At 36.2% G+C, this 18,772-nt stretch overlaps 1 protein-coding gene across 12 annotated transcripts in view; it reads right to left on the reverse strand.

The window, feature by feature from the left end:
* Positions 1-18,772, reverse strand: part of IRAG1 (inositol 1,4,5-triphosphate receptor associated 1) — a 174,952-nt gene that overhangs the window by 39,392 nt on the left and 116,788 nt on the right. For 10 of the 12 annotated variants that reach the window (XM_067540803.1, XM_067540791.1, XM_067540793.1 and 7 more), the window contains 8 exons: positions 17,870-17,970; positions 14,806-14,876; positions 12,534-12,707; positions 10,784-10,861; positions 10,035-10,084; positions 9,496-9,537; positions 6,229-6,822; positions 3,233-3,311 (listed from right to left, as the gene is read on the reverse strand). In XM_067540803.1, coding sequence (XP_067396904.1) covers positions 3,233-3,311; positions 6,229-6,822; positions 9,496-9,537; positions 10,035-10,084; positions 10,784-10,861; positions 12,534-12,707; positions 14,806-14,876; positions 17,870-17,907 — 1,126 coding nt within the window. In that variant the 5' untranslated portion in view covers positions 17,908-17,970. The remainder of the gene's footprint in view (positions 1-3,232; positions 3,312-6,228; positions 6,823-9,495; positions 9,538-10,034; positions 10,085-10,783; positions 10,862-12,533; positions 12,708-14,805; positions 14,877-17,869; positions 17,971-18,772) is intronic. The other 2 variants (XM_067540801.1, XM_067540802.1) reach the window with 2 other exon arrangements.

Genomic DNA, 18,772 nt, shown 5'->3' on the forward strand with positions numbered 1-18,772 from the left:
AACACCTTATACATGCAGTCCTACGTAAAATATGTAGAATTTCAGAATGTTTTTTTCTCAAAAGTTCTAAGTCTGTCAAATCTACAAGTGAGATTTGAAAGGTAGCAGTTATTCCAGCACTGCAAACATAGGTTTGCTGAAAATAACTATTTAAAGGTATATTAACAGGACTAAAAGACTATATCCACTAAGAATATCACTACAGCCAAGATCCCCTTAAAATAATTGTGGGGTAGGGTGTGTGTGTAGGAGGCAAGTTGTGTCTTTTATTCAGGCTATTTACTATGATGTCTTTTTCTGTAATGCTACAGTTGAAATCACTTGTTAAAAGTAAAGAATTATCTCAACTGTTTTCCTGTGAAACTGAACCTTCAGGTTTTGACAGTGTCTTTACTTAGGGACGGCAAAGCAACAAAGTGCATTTCACTTCTGCTGCGCTGTGCCCTCCAGCACCTGTCTCTGCACTTTGTGTAGGCCTCTTCATGTAGTCCAAGGTCTGCGAGGGGAAAGCAATAGAGACAAGGTGGGCAGGTGGAGCATGGGACTCATCATTCCCATCTCCAGCACGGTGGAACTTTGTGAAAAAGATAATCCACACCCACACTGTATTATCTCTGCAAAGCATACCCCACCCTTGGAATCCTAAGGGCAGTAGCATCTGGAGGAATCCCTTGTAGTGCAACTCCAAAGGGATCATGGGATTGTGGAGGGAGAAGGGAGAAGAGGGGGTAAGGGAAGTGGAGTGCTGCTCATCTGGCCCTAACCTCCTGCAGATCCCAGGATAGTTGCCAGGTTTGGAGGTGAGCCTCACAATTTATTTTGCATATTATACAGCACCTCTGACAGGATAATGTAGGTGGAGGGATGTCTGCTAGGGAATCCTTGCAGAAGTTTCCTTCCTCTGAACCTCCTTCCTTGTTGGAAGAGATGATCTCGGCCAAAGTTTTTGTTTTTCTACTTGTAGTGATATTTTAAACAGAGTTCACAAATGTTTAGGACAAACTTTTCCTAACTAGGTGACTGAACTTAGTCAATTCAGTTCTTATTTAAAGCTGCTATGTAAAAGATGGCCTGATTTTCACAGGTTCTGAGCACCCAGAACTCCCATTCAAGTCAATGGAAATTGGGAATGTTCAGCACCTTTGAAAAATCAGGCAACCTTTACGTTAGGGTTTTAAATACAGATTTAGGTGACTGATTTTAGGCGCACAGGTTTGAAAACACTGGCCTTATCCTTTACAGTCCTGTCATTAATATTAGTTTTCCACATTGGCATATGTCACAGAACACCCTGAAAATTTCTTGAGGAAAGGGCAGGTCATTTGTTCATTTGAATGGTAGCCCCCCCACAAGGTGGTCCATCTGATCACATCAAAAATCATGATACAGGAGGTTAGTATAGGTATGCTGGTTCATCTGTGCTATAAAGTCCTGACTTAAAGCCCACTGATGTCCACTTCCAAGGTGAAATCCTGGCTCATGTCAATGGGAGTTTTGCTACTGAGTTCATTTGGGCCAGGATATCATATCTTGTCTCTGTACTTCAAAAAGGATGTTGAAAAATTAGAAAGGATTCATAAAATATCCACAAGCATGAATTAAGCTCTGGAAAATCTGCATTTCTGTGAGATAAAAAGCTCAATCTAGTTTATCAAGAAAAGGTTAAGGGTGATTTGATCACAGCCTATAAATGTCTACATGTGGAACAGAAATTTGGTAACAGAGGGCTCTTCAATCTAGCAAACAGAAGCGTAACAAGATCCAGTGTCTGGAAGCTTAAGGTAGACAAATTCTGGCTAGAAATAAGATGTATATTTTAAAACATGAGAATGATTAACCTATGGAACAATTTATCCGGAACATGATGGATTCTCTATCACTTGAAATCTTTAAATCAAGATTTGAGGTCTTTGTAAAAGATAACTTCTAGTTGAGCTAGATCTTATGTGATTGATAGAAGAATTACTGGATGAAATTCTGTGGTTTGTTTTGCAGGAGGTCGGATTAGATGTTCATAATGGCTGTCCTGGCTTGAAAACCTAAGAATTAATTATGTCCATAGGAATCTTTCCACTTATTTCAATGGTCTTTGGATCACACCCCAAATGATCATGAGTTAAGCTTCTCTTACCTTCACTCTCACACAGATTCATTGATTATAAGATCAGAAGGAACAATTGTGATAATTTAATCTGACCTCCTGCATAACAAAAGCCAGAGAGTCTCAGTGAATTAATTCTTGTTCGAACTAGAGCATATCTTTTAGAAAAACATCTAATTCTTATTTAAAATTGCCAGTGATGGAGAATCTGGTACCACCCTCAGTAAATTGTTCTAATGGTTAACTACCCTCACTGTCAAAAATTTGCATCTTATTTCTAGTTTGAATTTCTCTTAGCTTCAACTTCCAGCCACTGGATCATGTTATACCTTTGTCTGCTAGACTGAAAAACCCTCTATTATCCAATTTCTCTTCCCCGTGTAGGTGCTTATAGATTGTGATTAAGTCACCCCTTAACCTTCTCTTGATAGCTAAACAGATTGAGCTTCTTGGATTCTGTCACTGGAAGGCATGTTGTCTAATCCTTCAATCATTCTCATGGCTCTTCTCTGAAGCCTTTCTAATTTTTCACCAGTGCCAAATACAGAGGCAATATAACTTCCCTACCTCTACACAATATACCCGTTTATATATCCAAAGATTTCATTATGGTCACAGAATCACACTGCCAGCTCATGTTCAGCAAGTTATACACCATGACTTCAAAATCCTTTTCAGAGTCACTGCTTCCTAGAAGAGTCTCTCCCATCCTGTAAGAACAACCTACATTCTTTGCTCCTAGATGTATGACTTTATATTTGGCCATATTGAAATGCATATTGTTTGCTTGTTCTCAGCTTAGCAAGTGTTTCAGATCGCTCTGTATCAGTGACCTGTCCTCTTAATATTTACACTACAATTTTTGTATCATTTACAAACTTTATCAGTGATTATTTTGTTTTCTTCCAGGTCATTGATAAAAATATTAAATAGAATAGGGCCACAGACTGATCCTTTTGAGATCCTATTTGAAACATACCAGCTTGATGACGATTCCCTGTTTACTGTTACATTTTGAGAATGTCCTGACTTAGGCAGTACCATAACTAAAGACTAGTTCCTTTTACATTATTTGGATTAAAAGGCTGTGTGAAATAAACAAGCATTTCTTCCAGCTTGATGATATTGCACCTCTTTCCTGTTCAGCTGCTTCACTGAGGTCAGGCAGTTTAACTCCAACTAAGTTTTGATTTCGCATCAAAATATGCTCCTGTTGAGAAAAATGGAAGCATTTCTAAACAGAATAATTAGAAGTCCCAATTTAAATATCACAGCACTTTGAAAACTAAGGTCAACATTGTATTTATGAAGTATGCAAAAGAAATTAATTGTATCCACATATTAAATTGTATGACTCAATAATTCAGGTATAAAACACTTCAAATTTCAAACCCATTTTATTTAGTAAAGTGTCCAAGCTAACTAATCTTCAGTCTAGATTTATGGTCACCATTGTAGTTGCTCAATGCATACAGAGATTTATTACTCTCATGCCCTGCAGGTCAATTTCTCTCTATGCAAGTGGAAGAAAAAATAAAAAGTTCTAGATGTTGCTAATGCAAAAATAATTCAGTGTAGAACTGATCCCAGGAAGGACACAGGGAAAATTCAGAAAAGGACATTCAAGTGACTGTCTGTCACTTAGCCCGCTTGTCCACTAGGCATTCTTCACAGAAACCCTTCTATGTTATTACTCCAAGCTAATGCTTCTCACTGTTATTGCATTCTGTGGTACCACTATACCTCTCAAGCAGAGAGGGGATTACATTTTGCAAAAAATGAATTTAGATAACAGTCTTCTCTTAAATGCATTTATATGTCATAAACACTGTCCTTTGCTAAAAAGGGATCTTTGTTAAATCTAAAGATTAATCTCTTGTAACTTGAATTTTGCTGCATACTGTGTTAATTTCCTAATTCCAGGTTCTGATTCTATTGCTTCTAAATTTAATTTAATTTATTTTTAAGAATCTCTATGGCATTCATCATCATACAATTTGACTGTTTTTTAAAGAAGCAGGTTTTCCAGTACGTAATTGTACATCTTAAAGTATGTAAACAAGAAAAAGATGACTAACTGTCTTGTCACTTCTCAGCAATACTATGGAATGATATAACCTGCTTTAAAATCTGATGTTCTCTTTTATATTAACACTGTGTTGGCCTTGCATATAAATGGCTGGCGGTCTCTGAGAAGATACCATGATTACGTCATTGTAATTAAGAATAATAGAATGGTTTCTTTCAGCTCTAGTGAAAGATTTCTTGCTTTTTGATTCAAGGGTTCTTCCTTGCAATACATATGCATCAGTTTGCTAATGTCAGTGGGAGAATTACCTTTTAAATTTCATGCCCCTCTAACAATCATTTTGAAAAACACATACTTTGGTGCTAAAACTAACAATCATCAAGTTACCAGGTTAATTTTTAGATTTAAAAGGCCAAATTTACCCTTTGTGTAGTTCCACTGTAGTCAGAGTTACATCAGTAAAGAATGTGGCCCAACAGTTGTCCCTTGTATGTCTTTTGTCTAGGAGACTTTTGCTCTAATGTCCCAGGCACTTTGAGAGCTTTTGGATCAGAGGCCAAAATCCTTTAAAAATGTCTACTTCCTTTACAGGAAGAAGAGAAAAATATATACAGAACTCAAATGCATTCAACAGAACTAAACAAAAGTGACTTCTTGAAAAAAGGGATATCTACAATAAAGAAAAATAAGATACCATTGACTCCATTGAGAGACACGTGGGGGTATACCAGGGCAGAGGCAGTCTTTAATGAAGTATAGTTATGGTCTCTAAACTTTAGTTGAACCTTTAGGTCCATATACAGTTTTCAGTCCACATACACCAAATTCTATTAACATATAAAGTCAGAGAGGGTCTTATTCTGAGGAAGAAATTCTGGAAGGAGCAGAAAAGTATAGCACAGAGAAGAAAAGGAAGTGCATAAGGAGAAGTAACACTCCTAAAGAAATTTTTTTGAATATAAGGTTTGTTGATATATCCTCAGGAAGGAGAGCTCTTCAAATCTAAATATCTCCTTAGAGATTCAAGTAGGTTATTTCACTCCCAAGTATTACTTAGAAATGACAAGACAGTTAATCAACTTCTTCCTGTTTACATATAATGTACTATATCTGAAGCTGAAATACCATGTGTTATGTTCACCTTTGTATTAAATAGAGGGAAACAACTAATGTTTCTTTTACAGCAACGTGATAGTGTTTTCCTCATAAGGGAATTTTTCTGGGAATGAAGGAATATGTATGTAACAGTTGTGAAGAGATTGCAGTTTCTATCGAACTGAGAACAAGAATACACCAGGGTAAAGGAACTTTAAAGCTACTCATTAAATCAACAGATAAGGAAAACTAAAAACACAATCTATGTTAACTTTGCTGTAGTTCTTTCCATCATTTTAACATAAGCTTTCTTGTAATTATAAAAATAATGATAAAATAAGAACATTTGATTGTTTAATGAAGAACACGTAAAGCCTAAAAGTAAGAAAATGCTGTTTTATTAGTTTAATTTTCTGTTTCAAATGATAACCATTGTGTGCAGTGATATGAAGCCACTTTTTCAGTATAACTATTTAGGAATACCACTAACAGTATTCTCAATAAGGTCCTGATCCAAAAGTCCACTGAAGTAAAGGAGACTTTTCATTGACTTCAGTGGGCTTCAGATTAGGACTCAACTTTCTAAACATAATGCTAAAGTTTTAGTTAGTTCCATTAGTATTGACTATGTTTTGAATGCACTCTGAGATTTGTGCTGAGAGTCCTGAATAATAACTGCATAAATTTTTAATAAGTTTTACTATGTAAAACCTAGGAAATGCATAGTTAGATGAACAATAATAGAATCAAAATAATCTGGTCTCCATGGTCTCTCATGGGAAATGGGAAAAAAATCTGTTTTCTTACACTTCACTATCTAATCTTCTCAATTCCATCTCTAAAAGATACAGAATTATTTTTCTGCCTAGTCTACTACAATGTAGCAGTTCAATAACTATTAATTATATAGTTTTATGATGCACAAGGACAGTGTCACATATAAGATATTGCAACATTATGTAAAATAGCATAACACTACATAACACTATGTTTAGAAACTCACCTCTCTGAGCTTTGTCAATTTCTGCATTCGAACTGGTTGAACTTGTATTTGGAGGTCTTTGAACATTAATGCTTTAGTCAACTGATTGTTGGATTTATTACTGAATGCAAAGCTTTTATCTTCTTCAGATGGCAATTTAAAAGGTATCTTTTCTTGATGTCCAGGTTCTACACTGTCCCATGATACAGCTCGTAATAGAGGAGGGCGTGTTCCAGATGCTTTAAGTTCGGTACATTTCGGGTCCATAAGTTCTGGTACAGAACTTTTTAACTTTGGGTCCACAGTGCTTATGCCTGGTCCTTGTCGATACATTCTTAAAGGAAAGTCATTTTCTTTTGATTTCTTAAGTAATGGTTTTCCATGTTCATTTTCATAACTGTTTGTGTTTGTGTTAAGAGAAGTTTTGCCAGTTTCACTGCCTGAAGAGGAGGATTTGGGTAAATTATCCATATGTGTAAGTGGATCAAAGTTTTCTTTTTGTGCAGAGAGTTTCTCTTTGGAATTTTCAAAACTAGTGGAACAAGGAACCAACCTTCCCTGAGACACCTTCCTCTGATCATTCTGCTTTCGATCGGTTAAACCTTTTGTGACATTCTGAAAGAAAAGGATACATATAAAATATATGGAAATGCTGTGTGTGTGTCGTGAGCGGAGGGGAAACTGGATTTCATTGTAAAGGAACACTTCCGCTTTCATTTCCATTTGCTTATAAACGCTTCATTATAGACAAGGGGAGATTTTCAAAGACATAGAACGCAGGCAGGTGCTTGAAGGCACATTGATGGTTAATGGCAGATGGGCGCCTCTCATTTGTGCCTTTGAAAAAAAAAAACACACCCCATATCCAGGATCCAATGCAGCTAACCTTACATCAGGCAAAACGCCTCGCTGACTTCAATGTAAGATTTGTCTGAGTAAGGATTGCAGGAGGAGGCCCATAAATATGTCAAACAAGCAACCTTACACTGAAGCTGAAGAGAAATTACTGACATATTCTTTCTGATTTACAATTAATGATATTTAACATGAATTAATATAACTTTTTCATTTTAAATCTTGCATAGCCCCTGGCTCAAGGCCTGTGAGAGTCAGAACAATGAGCAAGAGTAAAGATAAACTAGGCATTGTGATGCCTGAATTGAGTACATCAATTTTGATTCTGCTAACACAGGTGAGAAAACTATTCTGCTTTACTCATATTATGTTTTAAGGCCCAATATTACAAGAAATCCACATTGAAAACAGGCATTGTCCTAAATGCACAACCTCCCCGGCCAAAAACAAAGCAAGCAAACACACAACTCTTAAGCAACTTTCCAGGCATAAGGTATTAGTATGGCAGTAGTTTTCCCAGTGCCCAATGTGTAAGCTTATTGGTACACAAACTTAAAAGTGCTGTTGATCCTAGCCCTTTCAACTTTTATCATTTCCTTCCCTTTTGCAATGCAATCACCGAGATAGACAAACTAAGATACAGTATTTAGAGTTTTAGAACTTGTACACTTATTTCCACAGCAAAGAAATATTGAAAGAAAGAACAAACTCTCTGTGGCTGTTTTTCTGACAGAGATGCTCTAGGAATTATTTTTGGGAAGTCACACGGCCTGTGTTACACAGGAGCTCAGACTGGATGATCATAATGGTCCCTTCTGGCCTTGGAGTCTATATGAATAAAAAATGAATGGAATTAGCTTTAAGGTTGCTGTGAACTTCATAGACACAGGGATTCTTTAATCCAAAGAGAACTAACTATCTTTGATGGAAGTAGATTTGTAACTCTGGCAGACAAAAATGTTCAATGTTTTCTGTGCTATGAAATCTAATCAGATTTGTCCTGAACTTCACTAGATATTTTTTTAGTGATCCTAGGATATTTTCCAGAGAAAACATGACATTAATGATGTTTAAGGGGAGATTAAAGATAACAATACTGTAGATAAACCTCCAGGTTAAGTGACTGATTAAATAAATAACAATAATAATTATTTCAATAGTACGCTTTTAGGGACAGACTTCTTTACGTGTTTGGAAAGGCCCTACCACACATATAAAAGATAAGGAAATAGAGATAAGGAAACAATGTGGGTGGGGTGAGGAGAAGGGGAGAATTAGGGGTGGTGGATTTAATTGTGAAGGACCATTTCCCCTTTTGCTGCCATTAACTTCTTTGGAATGACACTGTTATATTTTTATTACTATTTTTATTATAACAATTTTATTACTATTATTTTATGTGAGGATCTCAAAGTGCTTATATGCATTTACCCACATATCTCTCAGCACCATAACTTTCCAGGTTTCTTCCTTTAATTGAGTGACTGATTCCCATTATTCCCCCACCACCAATGTATGAGCCTGCATTTTCCCCCTAGTTAAAGCACATTATCTCATTTTCTCCCCATGTTTCTAAGCTCTCTAAGTCCCTTTCTGTTATTTCTCTCTCTACTGATAATTGCAACTCCTCCTAATTGAATATCATTGGAAAATTTCATTAATATAGTGTTTCTGATTGCAAAAGGCTAGAATGGGCCTTTGCTCATTGCTCTAGTTGATGCATGAGAAGGAACTGTCACAGTAAACCAGATTCTTCCTTACTTGCCTCTTCTTCATAAGGAGAAATTAGTTGCACCGCCCCTGTACTGGGTGCACAACACTTCCCCACACCCTCCAGCGCTTGCCAGCTCTGCTGACCTGTGTGTGTGGGTCAGAGACAGGGATCTGCCCATTCCTTATCCACATGCTGTATGGGAGAAAGGGTGGAGGAGTATGGGGCATGCACCGCATCCTCTCTCTACTGTGATAAGGAACACTAATGCTGAGATGCAGGGAACATAAATGCAGCTGTGCAGGGACATGCATATGCATGGAGATGGGAATTTTATTTCCTTTTATCCCCTTGTGTGGCTGCATTAAGTTGAGTTACAATATGGCCCTAAACATTAACTAAGACCCTGATTCTACAACACTTGGGTCACATATGCTCTAAGCTTTCCTCGCACAAGTAGCTCAGTTAAAATCAATGGGACTACTCACGTGAGTAAACAGGAACATAAATGTTCACAGGATTAGATCTTAAGGCTGGAAGCAACCCTTTTCCCTCCAGTACTGCAGTAGACCCCTCCTGACCTCTCAGTTCAATACTCTTTATCATTTCACTTTGCTTAAATCTTTCACTCAGTTTCAAAGCCACACAACAGTATTCTTATTTGAGCCAATCAGATTAATTTCAAGGGTAAGATTTTGTGAGACCCTGTATCAAATGCTTACTTCTGCTGCTTGTCCTTCATCCTCTTCTATAATTTTGTTATTCTAGCAAAAAAGAAAAAAGTCATTTGTCTTGCAAGACTTGGTTTTTTTTTGACAGACATATGACACCTATTTATTGAATTCCGCTGTCCTGTAGATGTTCAGGAATGATTTTTTAATCTCTTAATATTAGTTGCATTACTTTCCTTGAAGTAGCAATTAGATTTATGGACTGGTAACTGCCAAGATTACACCTCTGTCCTTCTTTCTAAATCAGGAACACATTAGATCTTCTCCACTTCTTCATGATGTTTCAGAAAACTATCATCATGTTGTGTGTAATTGGCCTTCGAAGTCAGCTCATTAAGCTTACCATAACCTGAATAAAAGATGTATCTTTAGCCCTAAATTTAGCAGGACAATGTGTTAAATGATGCTACTTTTGGTATAGAGAATGCTACTGAAAGCATCGTATTATTCTTAGAGAGTACTAAGACAATGTAAAGTGATATCATTGCAATTACAGCATACCACAGACAGCGTATGTAACTCAGTCTTACCTGCAGTGAAGACACTGACCCAGCACCCACGGCTGTACATACATCAGACCCTAGAACAGTAAAAATATATGATGAGAGCATCTTCTGATCTTTTATTTTTTTGTTTGTTTATTATATTTCAACAACACACACACCCACCCACAAGATAGCTGACAGGGAGATTTTCAAAGGCACAACACTGAAAATTTCCCACTTAGGAATTAGAACTCAAAGTTATATTTTAAAGAGGAAATAATAATAATAATAAAAAAGGAAAAAACCAAATGCCCATTTTATTTCAAGCACAGTAGGAATAGAACATTAAATATTATAGCAAAGCTTCACAATTGGGAAGGACAATAAAATATGGGACATATAACCTAGGAATGAAATAATCACAAAATAATTGTCCTAATATATCTGTTCCATCTTGTATCTAGCTGTGACAGACTGAGTAAGTTTCCCAGCCCTGAAGACGTGCTCAGTGTAAGCTCAAAAGCTTGTTTCTCTCACCAATAGAAGTTGGTCCAACGAAAGAAATTAACTCACCCACCTTGTCTCTCTAGTACCCATGGCTAAAATAACGCTGCATACATACCAGTATATTTTGGACATTCCCAAGCATCATCATTTTCAGAGAGAGAAAGACTTGTGAATTTATGAATCCTGGCTACTTTATAATGGATGGAAATCTAGCCAAATGGGTATTCATCTCCCCCACTCCAGCTTTGTAAAATAGTTTACATTTGAACATCTACAGATAACTTTACCTGCTGGGATTGGAAGAGTGAGAGAGTTGTTCTGAGATGGTACAGGTGAAACTCTTGGACTAAGTGTAGGGGAAACAGCTTCATTTAAAAGAAAAAGAAAAAATGAAAATATTAGGTAATTTTTTTTTACTCAGTTTATGGTTTCTAAGCTTCCTGCTCAGATTAAAAAACCCCAGCTGACAGTGGTAGCATAGTCATCTGATGGTAATGTTCATGGCCAGAGCATTTTCAAGTCTCAACAAATGATTTCAGATTGCTAAAAATGTTTTGGGGAGACAGAAACTAGGTTCCTAAAATGAAAACAACTTGTATTGAGAAACAAGCTACTGCCTGAATGGACTAAATATGATCCCTAAATGCTGCATTTCTACTGCATTAGTGGGCAATCTGCAGTGGCTGTCTGCACTGTAACACACAGAGACGTAGATGTACAGGAGTGAGGGCTTAATCAGTGAGGCCTGGTCTATACTGCCGGCGAAATTTGGCAGCAGTCAATGGGAGTTACGCAAGCTACACAGAACTTCCATTTAGCGAACCATCTCTACTGTGCTGTGCTGTGCTGACGGGAAACGCACACCTGTTGACGCAGCTCTACGCTTTTTTGGAGGTGGTTTTAATAAATCGACTTCCGGATCAATTGAACGGGTCTTCACTTCTGCTCAATTGAGCCGGATAGATCAATCTGAGGGTGGCGAATTTGCCGCCATCAGTGTAGACATACCCTGGGAAACGAAAAGGGCCAGAACCCACACTAGAAGTGAGCAGCAAAATGCTTCTGCAGCTCCTAGTCATCTCTTGCAATAGTTTGTGCATCACAGACTAGCTGGGTTTGAAGATCTTAAAGAACATTTTGGGACCAGATCTTTTTCCTAGTCCCCACTGTGCTACAGCTACATATCTTACTAACAGCAATGCTCTTATGTGTGCCCACCTACTCGCAATGTATGCTCACCTGTTGCAGCATCAGGTCCATACGAAAAAATGTTTAAAACAACAACAACAACAACAACAACAACGACGATGCCTTATGATTTCAATGACCCAAAAAAGAGACAAGCAATTCTAAACAAAAAATTATTGTAAAAGGGGGAATCAGGAATAATATCTTACATATATATAAACCCACAAAGGAAACTAATGAAAAAAAATCACAATGAGCTTACAGTTTGTCAGAAAACAAAAATGTTGCCAACAGGAATTTTGACTGAGAAAAAAAGCTTTGTTCCTCCGCACCCCCCGTCTCCCGAAAGTTTAAAACAATTAACAAAACATTTTCATTTTGTTTCCTTTAAAATGTCATTTTGTTCGGTTTTTTAAAAAAAAATTTAAGTTGGAAAAAAGTGACATTCCAGCATAAATGAAATGAAAAAAATGAAATGAAACAACTTTTTAAGTCAATTCAATTTTAATTTAGTTTAGAACTATGGGTTGAAAAACAAATTTTTATTTAGATATTTCCTGTAGGAAAAATCCAGGCAAAATTGGTATCTTCCCATGCAAAATTTCTTATTTTGAATGGGAAAACTTTCAGCATAAAAAATGTCTGCCAGCTCTAGATTAGCTGACTGGAAAGGACTTATCTTGAGGTTTGAAGACAGTTAAAGAGAAACATCCTCAGGGGCATTAACAATAAACTATGTGTACACAATCATTAACTACGAAAGGATCATGCTGAACATGAGCCTTGTACATCAGCAAACCTCTGGATTTCTATGTAATACATTAAGGTATTTTCACATTTTGCACCTACCTGTGGGAGACTCTGAAAGGCTGCTTCTTGATTTTCTGCCTCTGCGCATTAGGAACCTCTCACTCGCTCTCTTTGCTTCTTCTAATAACTCAAGATTCTTCTTTTTATCTTCGTCTGAGATTTTGACATCTGGCAGTTGGTCATTTACCAGATCAATCACCTGCCCTGTATTGTCTCAGTAGCAAAGTATGTGACTTAGATGTGTATAGTATAACCATGTCTCTAGATAATTTGTTGCATATTTAAAAAAAAACCTTGTGTATGCCTACCATATGGTTTAAAATATAAGTATAATTGAGCTATCAACTTGTATTCACTAACTATTTTCATTTAACATCACTTTCTAATGGTGCTGTTCCCCCAGATTCAGGGACCAATCCTAAAAGATACCATTGGCCTCCTGTGAAATGAAATAAATGGAGGTGAAGGTGCTCATCACCACCTGAAATAGCTGCATTAACATAAAACTATGTTTTCCATATACCACTCACCCTTTTATTTATTTCTAAGATGTATTTTCTTTATTTATGAATATGAAAATGGCACTATCCATATGCCAGCTAGTACTGTCAGCATTTCTGTTATAAACAATTTTTGTGTATAATTTTTTAAGCACCAAATCCCACAAACAGTATTGGCAAAGGCAGGGCATACTTAACTTTAAGCACGGGTAATTCTATTGATGGGTTTGCAGATTGGGGCCCAGAGTTTTGCATGTGCAAATACTTGACCATCTGTAACTGTGACTGTAAATTCTATAGGCTGGTTTTGAAAATTTGATCCATAGTGTGTACATTTGTTTTTCTTCTGTTTAAAAATTGGCTTTTCATATAACTTCATACTAAAGGTAACATTTTCAAAACCACCTAGTAACTTAGAAACCTAAGTCACATTTTCAAAAGTAACTTAAGGCATCTAGGAAGCTAAGACACTTTCGAACTAGGCGTTAAATGACTTAGGTACTTTTGAAAATTTTACCCTAAGGGTCTTGTCAAAAATCCACCTCAAAGGGCCTGATCCAAAGTCCATTATGGTAAGTGAAAAAACACCCATTGACTTTAAGTGCTTTGGATCTGACCCTCTGTCATCTTTTTAAAAGAGCCTAAGGGAATTGACTTCTCACCAAACAATTCTCATTTTCTTACTTCAGCATTCTCATTTTCACACCAAACAATGGCATCTCACAGTGCATGCATGTCTTGGGTGCCACTGTTGATCTAGCATGTATGTCTATATATGGCACAGGTTTTTCCAGTCCACTTAGATATCTAGGCATTTTAAAGTTTAATTTCAGTAGTGCCATAGTTTGTTTGCTTTCTCACATATTTGATTATGTCTGATTTCACATGTCTTGAGCCACCACGTACCATATACTATGCTATTTTTAAAAGCAGCTTCAAATATAGTTTTAGAAAAACAAATCTGCCTAAATAAATTGCTGGGATTTCTATTAATGAAATCATATGCTCATCATTTTAATATAATCTATAAAATAAACTGAAAACATCAAACTAGAATCTTGCCTATTAAAGTGCAATGAGAATGAAATATTTCCAATGTATTTCAATATATAACTTATTTTTATGTGAACCATTTTCTGTGTTGAGTAATTGGGTCTGTATTTCTGAAGTTTGTTTTTCTTTCTTTCCTTCTTTAAGTAGTAGCTCATGTCTGTTTAGTAGTTTATCTTTTCATACTTCAATGTAATCATGCCTATAATTCCATGCAGTTTGTACTGGCAAAGTAAGGATGTTGTAAATGGAGATGGTATCTGGACTGTTGCTGCAGACCAAACACACATGGGATGAAATCCTGGACCTACTGATGTCAATGGGTATTTGCCACTGACTTCTATAGCACCAGCATTTCATCTCTAAACTTTGGAATGTTTGCCAAAAAAAGCAAGCTCTATTTTCAGATTTTATTACTGTATTTTTGAGGTGCTGGAAGATATGTAGTTCTCTAGCTCTGCTCAGGTGTGTATTCTGTGTATTATTCACCATTTATAACACAGACATCTTAAACTCCGGGCGATAATTTATCCTGCTACACTATCAAGTGTTTTCTATGCATATATTATACTCAGTGTGTACAGGAGAGGGATTATGCGATCATTCTAATTTCTCTGGGCCAGTGCCTCCACTGATGTAAATTGATGTGGCTTCACTGAAGTCAGTAGACTATGCGATTCCAGTAGAGAATCTATTTAGATCTTACTCGAATGTCAGTTTTTGTTTCAGGAAAAAGACATTAACATTATATTACTTCTTACCAACTGAAGTTAGTGAACCAATGGAACTCCAAGTGTGTCGGTTAGAATGTCTCAGATGAGGACTATGAGGTCTGGGGGAAAAATCCAAAACGAACATAGCAATAAGCAACAAGGAAGAAATTAAAATAATGCTTTTATCATATAAATCATTAACAAACAGAGGTTTCTACAAAAATAAATGTATGGTACGCCTTCTGGAAAACACAATGTAAAAATAAATTAACTAACTCTGGCCCCCGCCCCTCCCCTCGCCCAATCACATAATGTCTCAGAATGTAAAAGAAAAAAAGTGGTATGCTCAAGTTGATAAAGGTTTTTATTAGTTTTCCCATAAAAGTGAATTATACAAGTTGTTGTGTTTTTTTTTTTTTTTTTTTTTTTTTTTAAAAGACATTTTAAATGTTTTCTAAAATCTGGGATAAGACAGGCAAATATCCTCTCTTCAAAGTTCTGAGCTTCCATAAACACCTTTCATGAGCGTTATTTAAAAGTGTTTACATAGCGGGTTCCTTTCACTATGGGCCGATCCAATTAAAATCAATATAAAGATTCCCTTTGACATCAATGGGAGTTGGGTTAGAAATATGCTTGTTTCGTTGAGATTCCTCCGATACTTCTCTAAACAAGGAAGACATCAAGGAAGCAGTGTATTGCAAAAAATCACTCGCAACTGGGGGAAGTTTGACTTTTACTGATAACCTTGAATTCCATAAAAGTATCCACTATTTTTCAACAAAAGCTTCATTGTTTAAGTGCAGTGTTATGATCTAAGACTGATGTAAATGTGGCTGATCGCAAGAAATATTTTTCAATCTGTATAAACTAATAATTTGTTATGATTATTTTTTCTCAGAGATAAAAAAATTCAATTATTTTAAATAGATATTAAGCTACGTCAAGATGAGGAGCTGGGTGTTTCAAAGACCTGATAATAATGGTCCTGATTCAGCAAAGATCTAAGCACATACTTAACTTTAATCATGTTGATAATCCTATCCCTGTTCAACAAAGCATTTAAGCATCTGCTTAACTTTAAGCTAGAATTTACATCCCGTCGACTTCAGTGGGACTTGGACACGTTTAAGTGCTTTGCTGAATAGTGATGGTATTATTAATATGTTTATGGTTTAGCATGTACTTACATGTTGAACTGGGGCCAGAATCTGGAATTTATCTCTTCCATTTCGTTAGTCAGATCTATTACATAGAGCTATTACAATTTGTTAACTGTTTGATGGCTATTGTGAAATAAATGTGATCTCATTCAGGTTACCAGCCAACTCAAATTCTTTACAAAACAACTCACATTGTTTTGCCAGTATTCTGAAGATTTTCCACTCTTTGGAAATAAGAAATAAGAAAATGTCCTTTATAGCCAAAACAAGTTTACTAAATAATGGCTTGCACGGGGGAATCTGCAGTGATACACGCTTTCCCACCATGCATGTGGTGATGAAACTATACTTAGTAGTAGTTATTGATATTAATAGTTATAATGGCATATGTTTTAAGAATTTATTTAGTACTGAAGATAATATACACAAGATTGGAAATAAAAGTACATCTAACAGGTACGTCATCAACTAAATATACCAAGAGAAATCATAAGCCTTTTCAGCTATGCATGAAAACATAAAATGCAAAATATAAGAATAAATAAAATTATATCAAGTATTTGCAAAAGCTATTAGTACAACTTGCAAAGTATTTTTAGTATTCTAGATTTCCTTTGGAAATTACTTTCCATTACAGATAAGCCTTGTTACTATGTTGTTCTTACGCACTGTAAATGCAACTTCTGCTTAAATTGGTATTTTCCTTTTTAGTTAATTTTTGAGTTGAATTCTTTATTAATTTAAGCATCATATAAATGGAATGTTCTTGATTTTTTTAAGTACCCAATATTGAGTTGATACATAGTTCTTGCAAAGTAGGTTATAGGTCCTATTTAATATGAATGAGTGCTAATAACATATGTAAACGTTTCTGCATGATGCTAGGACCAATAGTAGCAGGCATAATTTAAAATAGCATTCTAATTAATTGGGTAACAAAAAAGGAGTGGAATAATCACATTAAGACTATGCATATTGTACACACATTAAATTACATGACTATGAGCTAGTGAAGAAGGAACAATATACCTTAAGAATTTACACAAAACAATGTATTTCCATTTTGGGCCAAATCCTGCTCACCTTACATTTGCCAGTATTCACCTGTGTGAGTAAAATCAGCAAAATTTGAACCCACACCTACAACTACTGGACTTGTGCAATTTAACCATTGAACTGAATAGGGAGTGTACTGCCCCATGGGGAGCTCAGGGAAGAATTGTGCCCTACTCCTGAGGTACAATTCCTTCCCAAATTGCCCAATTTGTGCTCCCCTGGTGGTCATACAGGAGACTGAAACAGGGTCAAAGGGTTTGGGATACTGTGCATGGAGTACAGGGTACGGAAGGACAAGTCCTTACACAATTGTTACAGGTCCCTGAATGCACTGCATAAGGTCAGAGGGTTCCAGAACACTCCATCACATACCAAAGGGACTGAGACAGCAACCTTTACTCACAAGGCTACATTGGAGTTACTCACATGAGGAAGGGCTGCTCCCATGAGTAACAGCTGTCAAACTGGGTCCAAATCATGTGGAAAGTCTATTTTCATAGTTGTTTTAATCTCATATTTGCTCAAAATTTAAATCATGCTAATCTGAAAGATTAGCAAATTTATGTAAATTTCATGCAAGCATTTTGCAGTTCTTATTCATGGCAAATGCCTACAGACTTCAGTGGGATTATTCCCAGAGATAAATCGCAGAATGGAGTCCATGTGTAAACAAACTTTCCTTTGGTACCAATTATGAGATCTATAATCCACTTCCTCATGTTAAAGACAGTCAGAGAACTGTAAAGACAATATATCTAGTTACAAATAAATATAAAATGCTGATTTCTTTAAAATTATGTACATTTCAAAATAAAAGAGTCTCTGAAATGCCTATCTTGGAATTATTGTATGAGTTATGCATAGACTGGTAACACATGTATTATATGTAGTACCTGTTAACCTGATTTTTATCAATTTCTACATCTGGCATAACAGCATTCTCTGGAAGAACAATAGAAGGTGTACTGCTTGTTGTTCCTTCAATAGTAGCATCCTGAATGGTTTGTGACAAATACAAAAACGTAGTTAAACAAAATTTTAAAACACTGAAAAATGATGCTGTATGTGGAACATAAAATGTATTTCTCTGTCAATTTACCAGGAGAAAAGATGAACATGGTTCAACTATGTAAGAGCTAAATCTCCTTCAAACACAACAGATAATGAAACCAATCCTTACTATTCAGGAGAAATGATGGCTAGCCATTGACATGCCATTTCTTTTACATAGGGCCTGATATTGGCAGTCCTTGCACAGGGTAAAATCAATAAAAGGTTGGCTTTTATAAGGACTCTCGAGATCAGACCAACAGAGCTGCTGAGGCACATTTTGAGTAATCTATGTATTTCCCTTGAAGCTCAAGTGTAAATCCCACTGAAATTAATGAGAGCTACATGCATGTAACAAAGGGAAAGAATGGATCCTTTACAATGGTGGGTTAAATTAGGTGCAAAACAACAAGAGTTTCAGCATATAGAAACCATTAGTTTAATGTTGTATTGCTTGCCTTCTATTTCCCTATCTCACATCAACATGAAGTAGCAGTGCTTGTAATCAAATATAGTGGGACTTCTTATCAGATTTTACAACAGCCAGATATTTTAATAAATACGTCATTTTTTAAAGTTTACATGACAGTCAGTATCAGATGGCCGTATTGTTGTAGTGGTATTGGGTCCAGGGTATTAGAGAGACAAGGTGGGTGAGGTAATATTTTTATTGGAACTAGGGGCGGATTAATGGATGAGCCAATGGTGCCTATACCCAGGGGCCCCGGCCAATTTGGGAGCCATTG

This window comes from Emydura macquarii, unplaced genomic scaffold (genome assembly GCF_026122565.2).
Source record: "Emydura macquarii macquarii isolate MOO-44397 ecotype Brisbane River unplaced genomic scaffold, CSIRO-AGI_Emac_v2 contig_587, whole genome shotgun sequence".
Classification (NCBI taxonomy): Eukaryota; Metazoa; Chordata; order Testudines; family Chelidae; genus Emydura; species Emydura macquarii.